The 22305-nt window shown below is 43.1% G+C and overlaps 1 protein-coding gene across 1 annotated transcript in view; it reads left to right on the plus strand.

Moving 5' to 3' along the window:
* The window catches only part of ADAMTS6 (ADAM metallopeptidase with thrombospondin type 1 motif 6), a 448695-nt gene that overhangs the window by 322455 nt on the left and 103935 nt on the right, over window positions 1-22305 (plus strand). The window contains exon 14 of the mRNA XM_082243714.1: window positions 8085-8148. Coding sequence (XP_082099840.1) covers window positions 8085-8148 — 64 coding nt within the window. The remainder of the gene's footprint in view (window positions 1-8084; window positions 8149-22305) is intronic.

Here is a 22305-nt window from a genome sequence, read left to right on the forward strand (position 1 = left end):
CCAGTCTGGCAATGTGGCTGTGGTACCTGGGAGTCATACTTCTGGCCGGGAAGAGGGGGACAGCCCTGGAGCAGCCAGCCAGAGCAGACGAGCAGTTTGAGTATGAGGCGCCACGTGTTACAGGCTTGCAGCAAGCAAACATGCCTGAGACCCGCATCTGCGCATGCGCCGGCTAACTTCTTACATGCCAAATGCCCTGAGGGACATGCATTACATAGCAGGATTCATCATTTAACCCCATGCATGACAAATGCTTGGTGGGGACAAATGCAGGAACATTACTCATCCCCTTACATGCTAAATGATTGGCAGGGACACAGGCAGGAACATCACTTAATGGTGAAGTGATGATCCTGCCTGTATCCCCTCTGAGGTTTCAGCATGTAAGGGGTCAAGTCTTAATCTCTTACATGCCGAATCAGGACACAGGCAGGACCACTGAACTCCTTAGATGCATTTGGCATGTAGGGAGTTAAGTGATTGTGCCTGTGTCCTGTTGAGCATTCGGCATGTAAGGAGTTCAGTGATCTTAAATCCTGATTAAAAATTATATCGGGTCTGGAATTTTAGTCTTTGCAGATGACACCAAGCTATGGAGCAGAATAACGTCCCTACAGGATGTCTTTAACTTACAAGCCAACCTCAATGCACTGTTTAATTGGAGCGACTATGTGGCAAATGAGGTTTAATGTTGATTAATGTAAAGTTATGCACTTGGGGCTAAGAATATGCATGCATCATACATACTATATATTCCTTATATGTGCCTGCTGTACCATGTACTTGTTTCAGAAAGTATCCTGCTCTCTTTGTATTGCTTCCTTTGTGTGAAATCCTTGGTATTCCTGAGAGTCCCTCTGCTTTCCTTTCCTTACCCCCCCCCCCAACCTCCTGCACAGCCATTCGCTGGGATGCTCAGTGTCCTGCTGTTTCTCCACCCCCCCCCCCAGCTCTTATGTTGGGGGTCAAAGATAAGCACAAATCTAAATAAATAGCTAATTGGTTTGCCAGCTGAACACTTCAAGGTCAAAACACAATACCTTATAAATATGTATTATCATTCAAGTAGTGCAGCGCAAACAATAAAATGAATATGAACTAGAAAATCCATAAAATCATAAATAAATCATTAAAAAGTCCATCTCATAAAAATCCACATATCCATGACTGCTGTGAATAAGTGCTTCCAACTGAGGCATGCAGGTGTCACTTTGAGAAACCCTCCACCACAAACATAAGCAGCCTCTCGCCTCCTTGCTAAGACCAAAAAGGTCTCAATTCACCTTCCCCAATGGAGTCACAGATTCTCCAGTAGGTAGGCGTTCAATAGTTGTGGTGACAGCCCGTCTGTGATCCGCTCCTCCCAGGCTGCATGTCCGACACTAACACAGGAACACCGACAAATCCTTTCCGTTCTACCGACACACTTCTCCGCCACCGCTGCCTGCCCGAATACCTTACACCTGTGGAAGCAGCTAGTGGAAAGGACTCATTGAGTGATAAAAAGGGGTAGGAGAAGAAAAGCAGCGCCACCTCAGTGTAGATTAAAAGGTTATTTATTACATAAAAACAACGTAGTAACTCACACAGAGGAAATCGTTGATCAGCAAATGGTAATAGTTCTTCTGCAACACTGCAGGGATGTTCGGGAAGTACACTGTGGCGGCCGTGGTCCTGGCTGTGCCGGTGGAGTCCGACACTTCCTGTGGTTCTGGCAGCGTTCAGTATCCAGGCTTACATCCAATAGTGGCAGGGGGGTGCTCGCGTTCGGAGCATGCGTGCTCCTTCCTCAGGCAATGCTGATTTGTGTGACAGACTGGGAGTTTTATAGCTGAGGGACTCAGGGGGCGGGAGCTTGTTGCTGTGGAGATGCGATATATACAATCATCAGGTCAGAACAGGAAGTCATATATCGCATCTCCACAGCAACAAGCTCCCGCCCCCTGAGTCCCTCAGCTATAAAACTCCCAGTCTGTCACACAAATCAGCATTGCCTGAGGAAGGAGCACGCATGCTCCGAACGCGAGCACCCCCCTGCCACTATTGGATGTAAGCCTGGATACTGAACGCTGCCAGAACCACAGGAAGTGTCGGACTCCACCGGCACAGCCAGGACCACGGCCGCCACAGTGTACTTCCCGAACATCCCTGCAGTGTTGCAGAAGAACTATTACCATTTGCTGATCAACGATTTCCTCTGTGTGAGTTACTACGTTGTTTTTATGTAATAAATAACCTTTTAATCTACACTGAGGTGGCGCTGCTTTTCTTCTCCTACCCCTTTTTGTCTGTTGCAGAGTCCCTCTAGCTCTGTATGAAGCCTGCAGCCACCTCCACCATCCATCTCCACTAACCCGAGGGATTGAACTATCCTGCATACTTCCTAAAAAGACTAACTACAGCCACAGTTGAAACTTTTTTCATAAGATCGAATGTACTTGACTCTTTCACTGGCGCAGGTCGAACGTTGTGTATATGTACCTGTATTGAGTGATAAAAGTCCACAGGTTAGGGGGCGTAAATTACTTGCCTTTCCCCGGGCGCTGACAACCCATGCTATGCCACTGTACTTACCTTACTTGTGCAGTTAGTTTGGCACAGGGCAGCCTGGATCCTCCTCTTCTCGGGTCCCTTGTTGCTGCTCCTGGCCCCTCCCACCTATCGAGTGCCCCCACAGCAAGCAGCTTGCTATGGGGGCACCTCGTGTGTACATTCAGACACGGAGCTGCCGTTCAGCCCCGCCCCTCTCTCTCCTGATTGGCCAACTGATCTTGATTGACAGCAGTAGGAGCCAATGTGCCAGTCAGGAGGTAGTGTCCCAGACAGCCGAGGGAATCATGGACATCACTGGATAGAGATAGGGCTCAGGTAAATATTAGGGGTGCTGGGGCGGCTGCTACACACAGAAGGCTTTTTATCCTAATGTATAGAATGCATTAAGATAGCTTTTGCCTTTACAACTCCTTTAAAGCAGATAGTGTCTCACTAACTTTCATTTGCTAATTTAAAGTGGTTGTAAAGCGTAAGTTGTAAAAACGTAATAGATTCCCCTATTTTCCACGAAGTTATGTGCCCCAGTGTATGTTCTATGTAGCTGTATACCTTATTTCAGAGCGCCGCTCGGTGCTCACATGACTGCCCGCCATTCTCCTCTCCCGTTCTGACAACTACAGTGGGAGGGGCTGAGAATTCCCTGCTGACGTCACCCGGAAGGAGGAGGGCGGCGGGCAGTTAGGTGAGTGGCACTTTGAAATAAGGTATACAGCTACATCATTTTTATCTAGAACATATGCTGGCGCACATAACTTCAGCCAATGGTGCCACGGCTGTGTCTCCACCAATCAGGAGGGAGAATCCTGGATGGTAAAGGGACTTGTAGATCTCGCTGGAGAGAGATGGGGTTCAGGTAAGTATTAGGGGATGCTGGGGAGGCTGCTACATCCAGAAGGTTTTTTTTTATCTTAGTGCATAGAATGCATTAAGATAAAAAACCTTCTGACTTTACAACTCCTTTAACTCTTTCGCTGCTAGGTCCATTTGTCGTACAGACCTGACAGCGGGGGGGTTCACACACATTCCCAGTGGTTACAGCCACCGGGATTGTGTGTAAATCTGACAAGCAGACTCCGGCCTGTTAAAGGCATTTGGATGGGTGCGCTACCGCCCGATTGTCTCTATAGACCCTGGTAGACCCTGGATGTCTCATTTAATAGAACCTGTCACCAAAAAATAATCACATAGGGGACGTTTTGTCGCTTATGTAATGAAAAAAAAGTTAAGTAAAAAAAATGTTTTATAGTAAAAAATGTAAGTTACACCCTAGCACATATAGTCCTCACTACAATTTTTTTTGAGGCCCCCCCCACCCCCACATATACACACGTACGTGCGTAATTGTATGCGTTGGGGGGCCTACACATGAAAACATTGATTGCATTACACATGTTACATATCGCCGTGCACGCCGGAGTGAGAGCAATATTTCTAGCACCAGACCTCTTCCAAAACACTAAACTGATGAACTATAGGGGGCATTTAAAATGTCGCCTATGAAAAATATAAGGTACTAAAGTTTTTCACTATTTTACAGGTGCACGCAAATTTAAGGTTTGACACGTTGAGTATCTATTTTCTCGATGCAACCTCATCTTTTAGATTTTACTAAATATTGGGTAATATTATTGTGTTTGTGTGCTCTAAAATTAACTTTAACTTATTTTTTACAGAAATTTTGCATTTCCTAGACCTTTGTGGTCATATCACGTGACATAAAAAATTGGAACTACCACTATTTTATTCTCTAGGGTGTCTGCTTTCAGAAAATATATAATGTGTGCAAAAAACACAAAACTGGCTCTGGCAGCAAAAGGGGAACTGAATCAGCTGTGTTTCACCACGGCAATTTCCATACTGTATAAGTATGCATAGTACATACTGCCCTAATCCTGTTGCAGATTGGCACCTTGTCAGTGAAAATACCCCTCCCTGGCAGGATAACCTGGTATCTATTCTATCATTTAGGCTGAATTCACACTGTTCCATATGCATGAAGCATGAGTTGTAACGAACATATATAGGTGAGGATGAACCCAAATAATTTCCATTTTCCCTTCATGCTAAACCGCAGTGCATAAATGTGAACAAGCCCCATAGAAAAGAATGGGATTTCTACTTGTAATGCATTTTCATGCAGCAAAAGGCGTCAGTTGAGCTGCATGAAAATGGACAACTTTGAGCCTTAAAGAACTACTGAGGGTTTTTTTTTTTTTTTTTTTGTTAAAACAGTTTATTATATTATAACAGCATATACAAATATACAAGGCATGACAGAGATACAGAAAGAAAAAAAACGCCAAGAAATATGCAAACAAAAATACAGTCATGAAATGCAATAAGGCACAGAGAAATCTTATACAGAATCAAACTTGTACCCAGGTGTAACACAAAACTTCTGAAGTCCCAGTATTGTAGACAAACACCTCACGGGCATTAGGAGATTGGGACTCCAACTAAGGTACAGGCAGACTGAACATCCCTCCATACAGTGGGGGCCAGGGCTAGAGGTCTAGGGAAGCATGTCAAGGGGGATCCCCGTCTCCCGACACCCCCAAAGGGGAACTTACTGTGTCAGGGGACAGGAGGCCCACACCTAGGGAGCACTTGGCACGGGCGCCGTCATTGTAGCTAAAGGAGGAGTCATTCCCACCCTACGGTGGGCCAAGGAACCTGTGAGAGCTATGGGGGGGGAGGGGAAAGAGGATAGGGGGAAAGGTGAAGGGTGAAAAGGAACAGAGAGGCAGGGGATCACACAAAGGGAGAAGAGGAGGGCAGGGGGGAAAGAAAGCAAAATGAGAGGCGCGAGCAAAAAGAACTAGAGTAGGAGGAGGGGGGGGGGGTATCGGGAGGAAATCAGTGGGGCCTGAACATCCAGTGGGGCATCCAAGGGGGGCTTGTTAGCCGCCATGGCAGGAGTATGACGCACTATGTGCTCAATCTCTGGAAATCAGGGAGGGATTGGAAGTGTATCCAAGGAGCCCAAGTCTTGTAAAACTTCTGGTGAGAGTCCTTCGCCTGAGCGACAATGTCCTCCAACTCCGCCACTCGCTGCACCCTTCGCAACCACTCAGCAACCGTGGGAGGGGAGGTGGACAGCCAATGACAAGGCACGCACATTCTGGCAGCGTTGATAAGGTGCAACGTGAGAGATTTCTTATAACTGGCGTAGGATAAAGAGGTGTGATGGAGAAGGTATTGTGCTGGAGTGAAGTCAGGCGTGTAAGTGGTGATACGGGGGATCAGGGCCTGAACCTCCCTCCAGAACGGCTTGATGATAGGGCAATCCCACCATATATGTTTCAGAGACCCCCTATGCTGCCCACATCTCCAACACAAAGGAGAGTTCGTCGTGGAGAATTTGTGCAGTAGGTCGGGGGTTCTGTACCATTTGGAGTACAACTTGAAGCCCGTTTCCTGAGCTAGAACGTTCAAGGACCCTTTATGCATGTGGTAAAGGATATGCTACCAATCGTCACCCGAGAGGGTCAAACCCATCTCCCCTTCCCAGCGGGACCTGAGCGCCTCGGTAGGTGCATGCACGACCGGAAATAACATAGTATAAAGAATGGAAACCGTGTGACGGTGCGGGCCAGGAGCATCGCAAAGGCGTTCAAACGACGTGAGCGACCGAGACCAGTCCACCAACGGCTGAGTGTGCGATAGAAAATGACGAATTTGAAGAAAACAGTAAAAGGGGATGGTGACCTGCGGGTATTTACGTTGGAGATCCTGATGCGATAATAATCGTGAGCCCTCAAAAAAGTGGCGTGCTTCAAAGGGCATATCCGAGGAAGGACCCTCGGGGGGCACATATGGTAGGCCCGAGGGAAAGTCCGGGGAGGAGTGCAGGGTTGTAAGAGGGCTGCGTTTCGGAGAAATATCAAGCTGCTTACAGATCGTACGAAATACCCGCAAGGTGGCACCAGTCAAGGGATGTGTAAGTACGGGCCGCGGGGTCGTGGCGTGAGCCATCCACGGGAGGTGATGGGCAGGGAACTCCGAAATGGCCCCCTCAAGACGGACCCAGTCCTTAGAGGCCGAGTGTGCATGCCAATCCACTATCCTGGATAGGTGACAAGCCCAATAATACTTCAGCACGTGTGGGAACCCTAAGCCACCGTCTTGTTTGGGGCGGGTGAGCATATCCCAACTAAGCCTAGGCTTCTTAGAGGACCAAAGGAACTTGGAACACAGTTGCCTGTATGAATGGAAAAAAGCCGGGGGAACATGAATCGGTAGAGCCTGAAGGATATAGAGTAGACGTGGCAGGATATTCATCTTCACGATTGCAACTCTGCCAAACCAAGAGAAGGGACCCTGTGCCCAGGATTTGAGATCCTTTTCAACCGTGCGTAAAATTGCTAGGTGATTTTTGGAATAGAGGTCCGATAGAACCCTCGGGAGTTGGACCCCAAGGTACGTAATAGAGTGAGGATCCCAAATGAACGGAAAGTTGGTCTGGCAGAGTTGCAGAAGCGAAGAGGGAAGAGAAATATTAAGGGCACGCGACTTGGAATAATTAATTTTCACTACTGAGGGTTTTTAAACAAGAAGTTCTATTCCCAGAAAGAGCGTACATAAGATCATTTTTTTTTCTAAAGTTTTACTTTAATGCTTATGTAAAATACTTTTACGGGTGAATATGTGTGATGGAGCCATTAATTCTGATGCACCATCCCCAATGCACCTGTGTTGTAAGAATACTACAATGCTTGGCAACCCATCGTAGTGCATTCACGAAAATGACCAAATGAGGACACCGTTGGGTGGTTGGCAGCCCTCTCAAAACGAATGGTCTGCCCTAATACGATGCGCAACATAATGCAGTTAACAAATGTAAATGGGCCCTATTATCTAATAATGTGTCCTGTGCAGTTGTTCATTTCGCTGTCCCTTGCCTTGCACGAAGGGAAAGGAATTGCTTGTATTCTTTCTTTTAAAAACTCTTCAAGTCACACAAGGCCTCGTGTAAGCATCTGACACAGACAGAAGAAAAGTCTGTGTTTCCCTTCTAGCAACCATTTAATGTCCTCTTATTTGTTGTAAGCAGTCCTAGTAAAGATGGAGAAAATAGCTGTCTGCTAGGAGGAGAATACGCTGCTCTTTACTTAGGTACATCCTATAATCTATATAGTCATAGTTCATTTCCATGTTGTACTTGTTATTCCCACTAGACAGACATGATTGTCCAATATCACACTGGGCACTACAAGCCAAGTTTGATGTTATTAAATTAGAATACCAAAGACCATGAGATCACTGAAACATAAGGAGGTGTATTGTGTCTATGCCGGTATCCCCAGTGAGATGGTATTTCTTTTCCAGACACTCCTAAGCCCAGAGGGACTGCAAATAGTTAACAGGGAAAGGTCACTGCATGTTTAACTACTGTTACGTCAGGTACTTGGACATCCCTAGAAATTAAGCCTGATTTGCTTCCATGTTTTGATATGTGAATATCTGATGCTGGCTGATGATTTTGTTAAATTACAAAGCATACAAATGTAAATCACAGTTCCTTTTTACAGACCGTCAGGAGGAGGAAAGTACTGCCTGGGAGAGAGGAAACGCTACCGCTCCTGTAACACTGATGTAAGTACATATGACATTGTCCAGCTATTTAAGTGGGGTCCCCTAAGGATCTGTCCTGGGACCAATCCTGTTTAATTTATTCATAAAAGATCTAGAGGAGGGGATATCCAGCACAATCTCGGTATTTGCGGATGATACAAAGATAAGCATGCCAATATCATCTATACAGGATGTTGTAACCTAAAGCAGACCTGAAAAAATAATGGGGTGGGCAACTACATGGCAGATGAGGTTTAATGTTGAAAAATGTAAGGTAATGCACTTGGGTGTCAGGAATACGAGTGCAAGTTACTTGCTAGGGGGAGGGGGGGACCTCTGGGTGAATCTAAGAAGGAAAAGGACCTGGGTGTCCTAGTGGACAATAGGCTTGGCAGTGGCATGCAATGCCAAGCCGCTGCAAGCAAAGCCAACAGAATACTGGCATGTATAAAAAAGGGGATTCACTCCAGAAATAAAGAGATTATTCTCCCACTCTACAAGACTCTGGTCCGGCCGCATCTCAAGTATGCCGTCCAGTTCTGGGCACCGGTCCTCAGGAAGGATGTGCTGGAACTGGAAAGAGTCCAGAGAGGGCAACAAAGATAATTAGGGGAATGGAGGACATTGACTATGAGGAAAGACTGCAAGCACTGAACTTATTCTCTCTGGAGAAGAGACGCTTGAGAGGGGATATGATATCAATGTACAAATACTGTACTGGTGACCCTAGCATAAGGAACAAACTTTTCAGAGAAAGGGAATATAATAAGACACGGGGGCCACTCACTAAAACTAGAAGAAAAGCGGTTTAACTTTAAACTATGTAAGGGGTTCTTTACTATCAGAGCGGTAAGGAATTGGAATTCTCTTCCACAAGCAGTGGTATCAGCAGGGAGCATCGATAGTTTCAAAAATCTATTAGATGGGCACCTTAAAGACCACAACATGCAGGGGTATACAATGTACGGTTAACAGTAAACACACACACACATTATAGGTTCAACTGGATGGACTGATGTCTTTTTTCAACCTCACCAACTATGTATCTATTTAAGTTACACAGAGGGGTAGATTTACTAAAACTGGAGAGTGCAAAATCTGGTGAAGCTGTGCATGGTAGCAAATCAGCTTCTAACTTCAGCTTGCTAAATTAAGCTTTGACAAAAAATCTGGAAACAAATTATTTTTTATGCAGAGCTGCACAAGATTTTTCACTCTCCAGTTTTAGTAAATAAACCTCAAAGTATGCCTGTGCACACACAGTGGGCCTCAGCATTTGTGGTCTTTAACTTCTGTCTGAACTAGAGGCATCTGTAGACACTGGCCAAAGGGGGAAACATTGTAGCCTATATGGCTGGGCACCAGGGCTGGACAAACTTTGGCCTTTTCATCTTGGCTGCTACAGGACTTTGTCCTGGCATAGGTGGAAGCCCTAATTATGGAAGAAAAAACAAATAATTGTATGCAGTATAATGTACTTTGCAGGACTCAGCGGGATAGAAAGGAAGCCAGTTGGAAACATGGCTGATGTAAGCATGTAGCTGGAGGGTAGGCAGGATTCACCCCACATTCATCCTTATGTCATCCTCTGGTAGTGTTTGACTGAGCCCACCAGGGGAAAATAGAGGGAGGGGGTCATCTTTAGGCAGTGACACAGTATGCTGTAGCAAAAAATTAGTGTGGTTTGGTGTAAGTTGGCGTTGTTAGGGAGGTATGGTTTAACAGCAATGGCTAATTCTTAGCCAGCTTATAAAAGAAGAGGATCAGTTTGAGGAAAATGTGCTTTTACAGCATAGGTTTTGCATTGGCAGGATACCTGACCCTACTTTTAAATCACTGTTACTGTTCACATATTGTAAGAAACTGACAGAGATTGTTCACTTTTATCCGAAGCCCATCAGAAATTGCTCACTGCTAACACTGTCATAGGCTGCTAGCCTTTAACAATAAAGTGTCAGGGGTTGCTCACAGGTTCCATCATTAAGACAAGCAATGAATAACAACATTCATAACACAGCACCCTCAAACCCTATTGGGATTTTTCATTAAAGGGGTACAAATCAGTATTAAAAGAGGCGTATTTACTGTATTAAGCAGTGACTGTGACATTTGCCAAATATTCACTCCAAGTTAATTACTCACTGGCTACCTTTTTGCCTTTACAGGATGATGGAAATGTTATGGTGTGATACGGAATGCAAAGTGGCCTCTATTTCTTAAATAAAAGCTCAGCCATAAGCTGCACAGTTGCAATCCACATAACTGGTGAACCTAGAAATGTAATGTGATTTGTATGCTGACATTATGTTTAAATGTTGACATTCTGTACACAAATTTGCATTGCTAACTAGGGTTGCACTAATACCATTTTTTTTGGCTAGTACGACTACCGATACTTGGGCTCAAGTACTCACCATTACAGATACCTTTGTGATATAATTTGAGCCCATAAACAAAGAATGGGCTCAAAAGCACTGCAAAAAATTGCATGCAATTTGAACAGGAATGTGGTGCAATTCCTGTCCAAATCGCATGCAATTTCCCACACCGCTCCTATTGGAACCCAGGCTGAAGTCACTATGACAAGCCAGGTTTTGCACAGGAGTGGTGGGAGAAGCTGCATGTGATTCGGACAGGAATCACACTGCATTCTTTTTCAAACCACATGCGATTCTTTGCAGTGTGATTTGAGCTCATTCATTTTGCATGGGCTTAAATCACACTGCAAATGTATCAGTAATCGGTAACGGCGAGTACCTGAGCACAAGTATCGGTACTTGTACTCGCCGATAAAAAAAACATATTGGTTCAATCTTGGTTAGCAATGCAAATTTATGTGCATAATGTCAACATACAAATTAGTGATCGACCGATATAGTTTTTTCGTTGCCGATACCGATATTTTGGTCAATGCATATCAGTATCGGCCAATATTTTTGTACATTAAAATTTTATTATTATTTTTTTTTTACTTTACAGGTACTCTTGTGGAGGAATCTGGGGGTCCCTCCTCTGCACCTAAAAAGTATCCAAAACACCAAGTTTGGCTGTTCTGAATGCTGTCATTTTTTTAAATCTGGCGCCAGACAGTACCCGGAAGTGATGTCACTCATGACATCACTTCTGGGTTTTTGCATGGAGACCCGATAAGAGCCGAAAGCGGCTTTAATGGGGGCTTTGGCGGTCGTGCAGGCTGGTTGCCCGGCTTCTCAGCCAACTGTCGGCTATGGACGCTGGTACCGGGGGGATGCCTCTAGCTGCAGGCATCACTCCGGTACAAGCACTTTCCCAAAATATCGGCAATATCGGTCACCTTGGTGGCCGATTCCGATATATCGGGGAAAGTGCATATCGACCCTCGATATATCGGCTTTGCCGATAATCGGCCGATCTCTAATACAAATCACATTACATTCCTTGGTTCAACAGTCATGTGGATTACACATTTAGGCTCAAATTGTACCTCAAAGGTATCCATTTCAGGTATCGGAGCATTTGAACGAGTACTCATGCAAATGCTTAGTAATGGCATCAATTATTTGTGCAACCCTGTTGCTAACTTTTGGTCTTCATATATCTTTATATATTTATATTTAACCAGCTATGGAATAATTATCTGCTTAAGATGTGGACAACTTTGTCCAGCCAGGGTATTAGCTCTTGCTACCAGTGCTGATTTGTTGCCTTTTTGCACAATGGGGTATATTACACTAGGCACATAGGCCTTGGGCAGTCCCTGTAGCTTGGGGGGTTTTCAGAGGTTTTCTGAGACTCTTGATTGTCAGTACACATACCTCCTAACTGTCTTTCTTTTGAAACCAAATCCCTCTATCCCTTTATTCTCCTCAATCGTCCCTCTTTTTTGGTCTAATGTACAAATATTTATAAAATGTAATATTGAACTACTAAAAGTGTTATTCTGCGCTAAACCTTCATCCTATCTCTTAATTATCTTGTTTGGAATTTTGAAAAGCCAGTATAAAGGAAAAGTAACACTAAAAAAAAAAAAAAAAATTCTGAATATAACATTCTTTTTTCATATACATTCTTATTGGTCTGCATAGTTGTTAGCGTGGCAGAGGTTTGTCCATTTCCTAAATACATTGTACTAGAACAAGTCCCTCTTTCTCATCTTAGAAATTTGGGAGTTATGCAGTCCATGATGAATGGATTACTTTAAACTTCTAGTTTTCTTAAACCATTTATACACACTGTCCCCATCTATTATGCCTACAATCATTTTAAATGACATTGTGCTCATTTGTCTCCCTCCCTTTTGGATAAATTAATTTATTTCCATTCTTCCCTGACTGCTTTTCATACATGAAAATGTCTTTACTCCTCCAGATCACCTGTTATGGTATCCTGGAAGGCTGTGCATTCTTTTTGGGTAATGTTAATTCATTTAGAAGACTTATAATGCAGACTGTGAAAGATAGAATGTGAAAAATGGTACTTGCAGCTGTTCGGTAGAAGGGAAATGATGTTCCATGCCACTCTGTGAACTTTGGTGGCCTGTAGGAGTATTCCAAAGCCTCCAGTATATTCCTGCTGATCACATATCTTACTCATAGTTGCATAGCTAACTAGGTTGAAAACAGAGACCTCTCTATCAACTTCAACCTTTCAGTGTAGGTTCAAAGAAAGGCAAATTCCTTCTGGGCCACACCATTCAACATTCACATACTTTTCTTTTTATTATGACTTTGGATGGAAAACATGTAGGCTAGTTTTACATCTTTTAATTGATTTTGGGATTACAATGTGATACCAAGGGGCATTACGGAGCTTAAACAGTATTTTTAGTGCATTACCCTTTTTGTGCCCTGATGCCGTTCCCTCCTCTTCTCACTATTCTTGATAAGGCACATAATCACCTGTTCTCACTTCAATGAGACCTTTGCTGTGTGGCCTGCATGGTGCTCTATAGCCTTTACCTGAAAACCCTCACTGTTAGGTCTGGATCCTACCACTGTACAATCTTCATTCAATGTAATGCCAAGTCTATACTCTATTGCATATATTTCTTTCCAGGTATGTAAGAAGCATGTCTCCCTCTCCCCTTCATCCTAAAATTGACTACTCTGGACTTATGCAGCCAATTGCCAGGTCTGAAACCTGGGGAGGATTGTTACCCCATGCGTAGTTTTGTCCTTGGCCAACCTGGAGCATGTACAAGGCTCATGGTCATGTAATGGACAAACATAGAGTGTTGGAAAGGAAAGCATCAGTAGTAGAGGGGGCAAGGTATTAAACAAATCTGTTATTTTGAATGGACTTAGTACAAGATTGCTTTGTGTGCTAATGTACATGGCCATTTGTGACACAATTTGTGTTTGTCTTGCATTTACTGTGCCTTTGCTTTGACACACATGGGGGAGTATAAGCAAAGGACAAACTGATCTTAGACTGACCTTAACTGATCTCATATGTCTGTGTACAGCAGCCGTAATAGTGATATCATTGGTGGCACAATTTTGGCTCAGTTTTAAAAGTGACAGCCTTTGCTTTGCATAGGCAATGTCTACACTCTCATTTAAATGTTAAAAGCAAGCATTAGTGGTATAAACAATAAATCTATGAACGTATGTGTTAATGTCTAGGCTGGCTTACTTTTTAACAGTTTTGCCCAAAAGGAGTCATTACATCTTGTTGTTTCCTTTGCTGCGAAGCAAGGTCATACGTACCAAAAGCAGCATCATACTGCACAGGGAACACAATGTTTTTATTGGTGGTGTGGTGTAATTCACAAATATTCAGACTGCACTTGGCATTTTAGTAGTTATACATATTTTTAAAATGTGCAATCGTTTCACCTTCCAAATTCTACAGCCTTGACAAGCTGTGGTAGGAAGCCGAATAAAAATAAGCTGTAATTACCAAGGCATTTTTTTCGGGTTATTGTATTTGTTATGTGTTGCAATAGTGATACAATAAGCTATCATTAAACTGTAGCCACTAGCAGGCAGATGTAAGGATGCACGCAATGCTTTAGTAACTAGTATTTGCTTCAATAAACAAAATGTCACACTGCATTGTAAGGCTTCATGCACATTGGGGCTCTTCTAAATGCTTTTCACGTTTTTTTCCAAATGCCTTTAGGGGCGTCAGAAGCTTGGGCCTTTATTCATTTAATTACAATCTAAAAGCGCCTAGCATTAACGTGTATTTAGACCCGTTTACTTGCGTTCACCTTTGTTTAGGCTCATCAGGCCTTCTTTTCTACCAAAACACTCCTCTTTTGAACGCACAAGTGATGGGGGTTTTCTTCCAGACTCTAAACTCCTGTAAACGCCTATTATTATGTATATCAGGACTGGATGGGAATTAGAAACCAACCTGTTTATTGGAAATCAAGCTTTCTAGCAAGGTATTTGCCACTGTATTTTTGTGAGTATATGTTCCTTGCACCCGTGATTCAGACTGAATCACACTTGCTGTACTAAAAAAAAAAAAAAAAAAAAAAAGGAAGAAGAAGTACGGTATATAACTTACCTATCCAGTGGATGCTATTCTTCCTTGTGTTGTAGCAGAATCTTCTGCATCAACATAGTTCTGGGGAAGTCTGTAGTCTGGTCTGCTGCTGCTGTGCATTGTAATACTTCCCACTGGCTGTTGAGGCCATGCATCTTGTGCAGTCCTTAAATGCATGTGAATGCTCCTGCTAAAAAAAAATCAGAAAGTTACACTGTAGATACTGATTACCCAGACTCCCTTTTCTCGTTGGGAGGTAACTTACTTTACTCAGTCCTGCAGAAATGGTCCAAATTTTATTGGTAGGTAATCCCTACCCTGAAGTAGCCAAGTAAAAAAATGTTGGCTATCAGATGCAGTCGCTGTTTGGTTACTCAGACTGCTGATTCATGTGGATGGAGGAATATGTTAGATTTATCCTGTTCAGCCTTGGGGCCGAAATAGGAAAATCTGCACTTATATGGCTAGCATTGTGCAATCTCTACACCTATGTGTTTTAGTAATGTTTGATAAGATTAGGATGAGGATAGTCTCCCAACGCACAAGTACAGTAGGTGGTAATGCATGTGTTGCTGCAAGTTCCTTTTTCTGGTCTGTTGCTGTTGGTTAGCAGCCAAATCTAAATTAATTTACTGCCTTAATGCAACACATGTCATGCACATGCACAAAATGCTGTGCTTCTTTTCTTTTGGAACTTTAGTTCTACTTAATTTTTTATTTATGAAGGGATGCCGGCTGGATTAAAAAGATCTTCCACTAAAAAGTCCTGTTTTGGATAAGGCCCTTGCTTGCTGTACAGTACAATATTGTACTTTGCTATATTTCTTGAAGCCCTTGCATTGGTCCTCACCTTTGTGGTATGTTGGTTTGTTTCTTGTTTCATTTGACAAATGCTTCAATAAACAGATTAAAAAAAAAAACAAAAAAATCGCCCCAAGTGGCAGGTCACACTATTGAGCTGCAGTAGCACACAGTTACACATGTTACATATGTCTGTGTGCTGGGTTGTATAGTAGTCTGTTGCATTCCTGGCAAGTGGTCAGGTGCAGTTTTTTTTTTTTAGATGTGTTGGCATGTAAAATAAAAGGGGTGCCGAAACGCAACACACTTTAACCACTTAAGCCCCAGCCCTATTTCGGACACTTTTTGTTTACAAGTTAAAACCAGTATTTTTTCCTAGAAAACTACTTAGAACCCCCAAACATTATATATATTTTTTTAGCAAAGACTCTGGAGAATAAAATGTCATTCATTGCAAAATTTTTTGTCACGCGGTATTTGCGCAGCGGTCTTTAAAACGCCATTTTTTTGGGAAAAAAATTGAAAAATCACATTTCACTGCATTTAAAAAATACTAAACTGTAAAGTTAGCCCATTTTTTTTAATATATTGTGAAAGATGATGTCACGCCGAGTAAATAGATACCCAACATGTTACGGTTTAAAATTGCGCCCCCCTGTGGGAATGGCGACAAACTACGGTCAATGGAGATCTCAATCTGCAACGATTTAAATTTATTTAACGGTTACCAGTTTATAGTTAGAGTGTAGCTCTTTTTTTAAATTATTGCCCACGCTCTGGTGATCGCGGCGATACCTCACATGTGTGGTTTGAACAGCGATTTCATTCGCGGCTTGACTTGCGTATATGTTTTTTTTTGTGCGCGAGCTAACGCTGACGGGGGCGGCTAAATTTTTTTTTTTCCTATTTATTTTTTATTTTTTTTTTAACTTTATTACAGGTTTTTAAAAAAAATAAAAAATCTGATCACTTTTATTGCTGTCACAAGCAATGTAAACATCCCTTGTGACACCAATATGTAGTGACAGGTACACTTTATGGAGGGATCGAGGGTCTAAAAGACCCTAGACCCCTCCACTACACTTCCATGTATGCAAAACGCCGAAAATGGCATTTTTGCATACAGCCGTTTTTCAAATCTGCCGCCTTTTGCAGCACAGTAACCCGGAAGTGACGTCATGGACGCCGCCTCCGGGTTACGTCATCGGAGACCCGATCGATGCCGTTTCCGGCATTCATCGGGACTCCATCCAGCCGGCGGACGTGCCGGCTGGGTGCTCGGGGCTCCCGGTGGGACGGGAGCCCCGAGCAAAGCCACGGAAGGCGGCGGGAGGGGGGGGGAACGTCCCCTCCCGCTCACCCGGGTAACGATCGAGCGGCTCCCGAGCCGCATCGGTCATTACCGACGGAAAGCCGACCGTCGGCTTCAAACCACGGTACCGGGATGATGCCTCTAGCTAGAGACATCATCCCGGTATAAGCCCGCAAAGTTACCCGACGTACCGGTACGTTGATATGCGGTAAGTGGTTAAAGCAGGGAATAATACCATACACATGTGAACCTGGCTTATCCCCTATTTATTATTCTCCACTAATATGAAACCACTATCTAAAAATGAAAAAACAAAATATTAGCAGGAACATTTGGTTATCTCAGACCCAAGCTCAGGCTCCTGGAGTGTATTCTTGTGAGATATGACATCTTCAGTTTTCCAGAAGGTTGCAGGAAAGCGTTGTAATGTCATGTTACCTAGGTAAAGGGTCCTGAAGCTAGGGTTTGAGTTTTTCTTTTTGTTATTTTTAGCAAGTAACTTCACATTGGGGGATGTGGAGGCTCATATATTGGAGAGAACAAAATCTGGTGCAGCTGTGCAAAGAAACCAATCAACTTCCAGTTTTTTTCGTTAAAGCTTAAGGCCCCTTTCACACTTGGGGACCATTCAGATCCGCCTGTCAGTTTTTCAGGCGGATCTGAATGGATGCCCCATACATCTCTATGGGGCATCGGATGTCAGCGGAGACCGCTGACATCCGATCTGATCCTGTCCATCAAATCTGGACGGATGAAAACCCTATTTTCCATCCATCTGGCAGATGGGATGGGATCGGATGAGAACGGACAGACGGTCCGTTCTCATCCAATTCCCCCATAGAGAAGAGCGGGGACCTGACAACGCCTTCTCCGCACACATCGCGGAGACAGAGCTGGCATCCGCCTGCTCAGCGGGGGATCAGCTGATCGACCCCCGCTGAGAAAAACGGAATCCGCCAACGGAGCGGCAAGTGTGAAAGGGGCCTTAAGCGGAACTTTACCTATAACAACTTGTTAAAAATAAGGTTCTTTAGCAAGGAACATACATTATGCAATAATAATTATGCTACCAAAATTAGTATGTACAGTAAATTGCCTCCAGAATTGCTCCTGTTTCTTCTTGCTGGAGGCTACCATTTTGCTGTAACTTTGAACAGCAGTCAATCTTTGCTGCCAGTAGATTGGCCTCTACAAATTTGGCACAGTGCCTAAAAATAGAGAGCAACTGAGCATGTGCAGAGCAGGGTGAGACAGTGTATTACTGGTTTTTAAACAGTATAGGCACTAATTTTAGTGTTTTACATAGCTACACCTGCAAAAGGGACCAGCCTGAAGTGATCTAGCAGGACTTAATTTTCTGATTTGGGCTTGGTTCACACTAACCTGACTCCAAAGTTGCATGACTTTCAGTGAAACTTTGGAGTTAGACTTTGATACAATATTTTATGTGACTTTTTACACTCTGTGGCTCTGAAGTCATATCAAAGTTGGACCAAAGCAGTGCAGGAACCTTTTCTAAAGTTGGACAGACCTGTGTAGTATGAGTTAAGACGGCTCTCATAGGGAAACATTGAATTTCATGTGTCATCCAACTTGGGGTCTCACAAGTCAGATCCTATGTCGCATCAGTGTAAACCGAGCCTAAAGTTACACTTTAATTGAACAAGCTGAAGCGAGAAGCTGATTCGCTACCATGCGCAGCTGCACCAGATTTTGCACTTTCCAGTTTTAGTTAATCTACCCCATAGAGTTTAGGGCAATTGTAGTGAAAATCCACTTTAAATCACCATCTGGCCTCTTACATTTCATGGTAGCTCCAGTGTAGAGATATCCACATCAGAACTCCACCCTTTTCGGCTGACATTATAAAGACAACTGCATTGATCTATTTATCCCTGCTATAAAGGGCATCAAAAACTACAGCAGTTTCCTGTAAGGAAACCATAGACTTCACTCCTCATCAATGACAGCTGCTTCACATTTCAGGTCTGGACAGAGTTTTAGTGGGCTAGGGCATATGTTGAACATGAAACTCTTTCTTTTCTCCTGCATTCCTCATAAAATTATTTATACTGGTAGTTGATGGGCTTCATTACATAGCACAGCAATTTGATAATTCCCTTAGCAGGAGGCTGATGGCACATCTCAGCACAGGCTCAGAAACAGCTGGGCCCTGCCGAACTATAACTGTTTTTCCAAAACTTTGTTTAACTTTGAGATTCTTCATCTGCTTTTCTATGTGTGTTTATAAGGAGATACCTGATGGCTACCTGATGGATTAATTGCTAAAGGATCCTTGACATGCATTGGAGATAAAAACTGTTGAGGAACTGGTGTAACACTTAAAACTGTTTATATAACCTCAATTATATTCTGCTTGCCCAATGTTACAAAAGATACAATTTAGTCTGCATGCCAGTTGTACAGCCTTTTTTCTTTTGTAAGGTTTAACAGTTGTTGCTTCAGCAAATAAGACCATCCAAAGGTGTCCTATGCCTTCATTTTTTACAACAAGTAAAATGTTATGAAAGTTGACCTTTCCCCTGTAGAGTCGTTTTCCAGAGACTTCCAGTTTACTAGTAATTGAAAACCGCAGTTTTGTATGCTAAATGTCGGATTTATGGGAATACATGGACTCAATCAATTCTTCTTTGCTTTTTAAGAAATGACTAAGCATAGACACCAATGGGTTTTAATGCTTTTAAAGTCCCATTCACACTGTTGCATTGCAATATGACAGTAATGCATGGTAAACAGCATGTTATCATAACACAAAAAACATGGTTAGGTTAGTTGTGGTCTGATTAATTTTAAATGGGACCACAACATACCTAGGCAGTGCAGAGTAACAAACTTGCGTTTTACCACATCAAACTGCAACCATATGTGTTTCTTTGACTGCCTGTTCAAGATGAATGGGTCGCCTTCATGGAACACATGTTAGCATGCTAAATAAAACACTTTAAAGACTAAGTTCCCCCTTTACATAAAATAATGTATACAATCAAAGGACCCCAATTTTTTAACCCCTTCCCATCCACCAGTGTGTCCCCTGAAATAGTTCAGAATGACCAGGACGCAGGAGGGAATGGTACAGTGGTGACAGGATTGGAAGTTGGTTTTGCTGCTACCAATCTTTACCCCGGACAGACAGCTGTCTTTGATAGCTTGGTCTTTGTGCAGAGAGCATGCAGCGAGTGCGCTTTTACAACACAAACATTCGCTGCCCAGCCGAATGACCACAATGCACTACGCTGCCGCACAGTGCATTGGAAGCCCTGATTGGCTGAAGCGGTGAAAGCTTTTGCACTGTCAGAGCCATGATTGGGGAAAGTAATAATGACTCTATCCAATCAGTTCTCATTGCTCTTAGTCCCACCCACACTATAAACGTATTCTTTCAATAGCGGCCATTTGTAGTGTGATATCAACGTAGAGAGAGATAGAACAGGGCTCTGTTCAGTTCTATTAGAGAGTTAGTGTGCTATAGTGTGCTATTCTGATTCTATTGTCAGTGTAGAATATCAGTTTAGTGTGAATCTAGTGATAGTTCAGTCAGTGTGAGTGTAGTGCGACCATTCATTTTTACTTTAGTGTCAGTTTGTTTTGTCATGGCAGGTTTACTGCACTATAGTTCAGTGCGTTATTGCACATTTAACGCAGTATATTTCTGTGTTATGTGCCGCTTAACGCAGTTACATGCCGGTTAACCCAGATAATTTCTGTGAATTACATGCCATTTAACGCAGTATATTTCTGTGCGTTACTGCACGCTTTACACAGTATACTTCTGTGCATTTGTGCACGTTTACCACAGTATAATTCAGTACATTACTGCACGTTTAATGCAGCATATTTCTGTGCGTTAGTACACATTTAATGCAATATATTTCTGTGTGTTACGTGCCATTTTACGCAGTACATTTCTGTGAATTAGTGCATGTTTAACGCAATATATTACAGTGCGTTAGTGCACATTTAAGGCAGTATATTTCTGTGCATTAGTGCACGTTTAACGCAGTATATTGTTGTACGCTATTACACGTTGAACACAGTATATTTCAGTGCGTTACGTGCCATTTAACGCAGCATATTTCAGTGCGTTCGTGCACATTTACCACAGTATATTTCAGTGCGTTACATGCCGTTTAACAAAGTATATTTCTGTGGGTTACTGAACGTTAACGCAGTATATTTCTGTGAGGTAGTGCACGTTTAAAGCAGTATATTTCTGTGCGTTAGTGCAGTTTTACTGCAGTATATTGTAGTGTGTTGGTATAATGATACACCACGTACATATGCAAGTGCATCCACGTACATATTTCCACATCATTATTACATTTTGTTAATAAGCACCTTCCCATCATGTCTGGGAGGCCAACAAGGAAAGGCAGATGTTCCCCATGGCAATGTGAGGGGCCAGCAGTATATGTGTAAACAGGCAAAGGTGGACATGGTAAGTCCCCAGGCAGGGCATCATTTCCTCTGTTTAGTGAAGTTGGCCGTGCTATCCAGCCACAGAATGCAGAGGAGGTAGTGGACTGGCTTACTAAACTATCCTCACCCTGCTCATCCTCCATCACCCAAGCAGAGACTAGTGTGCAGTCCACTGCAGCTGCCAGAGTGGCTAAATCTGCTTCCTTGACCACAGCTATCCATGCCATAGCCCCAGCATCAGGCATGGAGGAGTCAGCTCAGTTATTTAAACACAGCGTCAGCCACTTGCTCCTTGATGATGCACAGCCATTACTTGATTCAAATGTTGGTTCTGAGGTTAAAGAAGGTAAGAACACGAGGTTGCAGAGAGGGGAGAACTCTGGTACATAAATTGGCAGTCATGTTCCCCCAGCGACAGCATATTGCCAAGTTGTCTTTAGTGACCAATTTTACACCTGTTACTTCTATGCAAAGTCTGTGGAAGAGACATCAAAAATTATCTATAAAATCTCAATTGTTTCCAGTGCACTACATTGTGACCTAATCATGCAGACTGGATTCCCAAGACATTGTTTCAAAATAAAGAAAGCTTGCAGGAAAAATGTCATTATTTTGGCTTTATAAATGTAATTATTTCTGCAACAGCTTCTACACACAGTACAGATGTGCCACTTTACAGGTAGACTAAGGGGACCCCCCAGGCACTATATTGAATTTTTTTTTTTCATTTTTATTTCTCATTTTGATGCTTTCAATTTAAGCATCAGTATAATCACTGCTCATTTAAAAATTACGTTTTTTACAAATTTTTTTTTCCATTGATACGTGTGCCCCAGGGCAGTACCCGGGCCCCCATAGCAATTGTATGCCCAATAACTTGCATATAAGTCTTCAAAATGGGCACTTTTGATTTTTCCAGTTCGGGTCCCATAGACTTCAATGGGGTTCGTTATTTGGTTCCGAACTTTCGTGATGCTCGAATTGTTCTGGTACAAACCAAACAAGGGAGTCGTTCGGCCCATCCCTAGTTGCTGAGGCCCCTTAATTGCAAAGACTAGTTTGTGGAAAAGGTAAATTTAACCTTTAGGTCTTGTTCACATGCGGCGTATCAATGTGTACTCCTGTGCAAGGCTGCGTTTTTCCACATGGGGATG

The sequence above is a fragment of the Pelophylax lessonae genome (genome assembly GCF_965119305.1).
Source record: "Pelophylax lessonae genome assembly, chromosome: 1".
In the NCBI taxonomy this organism is placed as follows: Eukaryota; Metazoa; Chordata; class Amphibia; order Anura; family Ranidae; genus Pelophylax; species Pelophylax lessonae.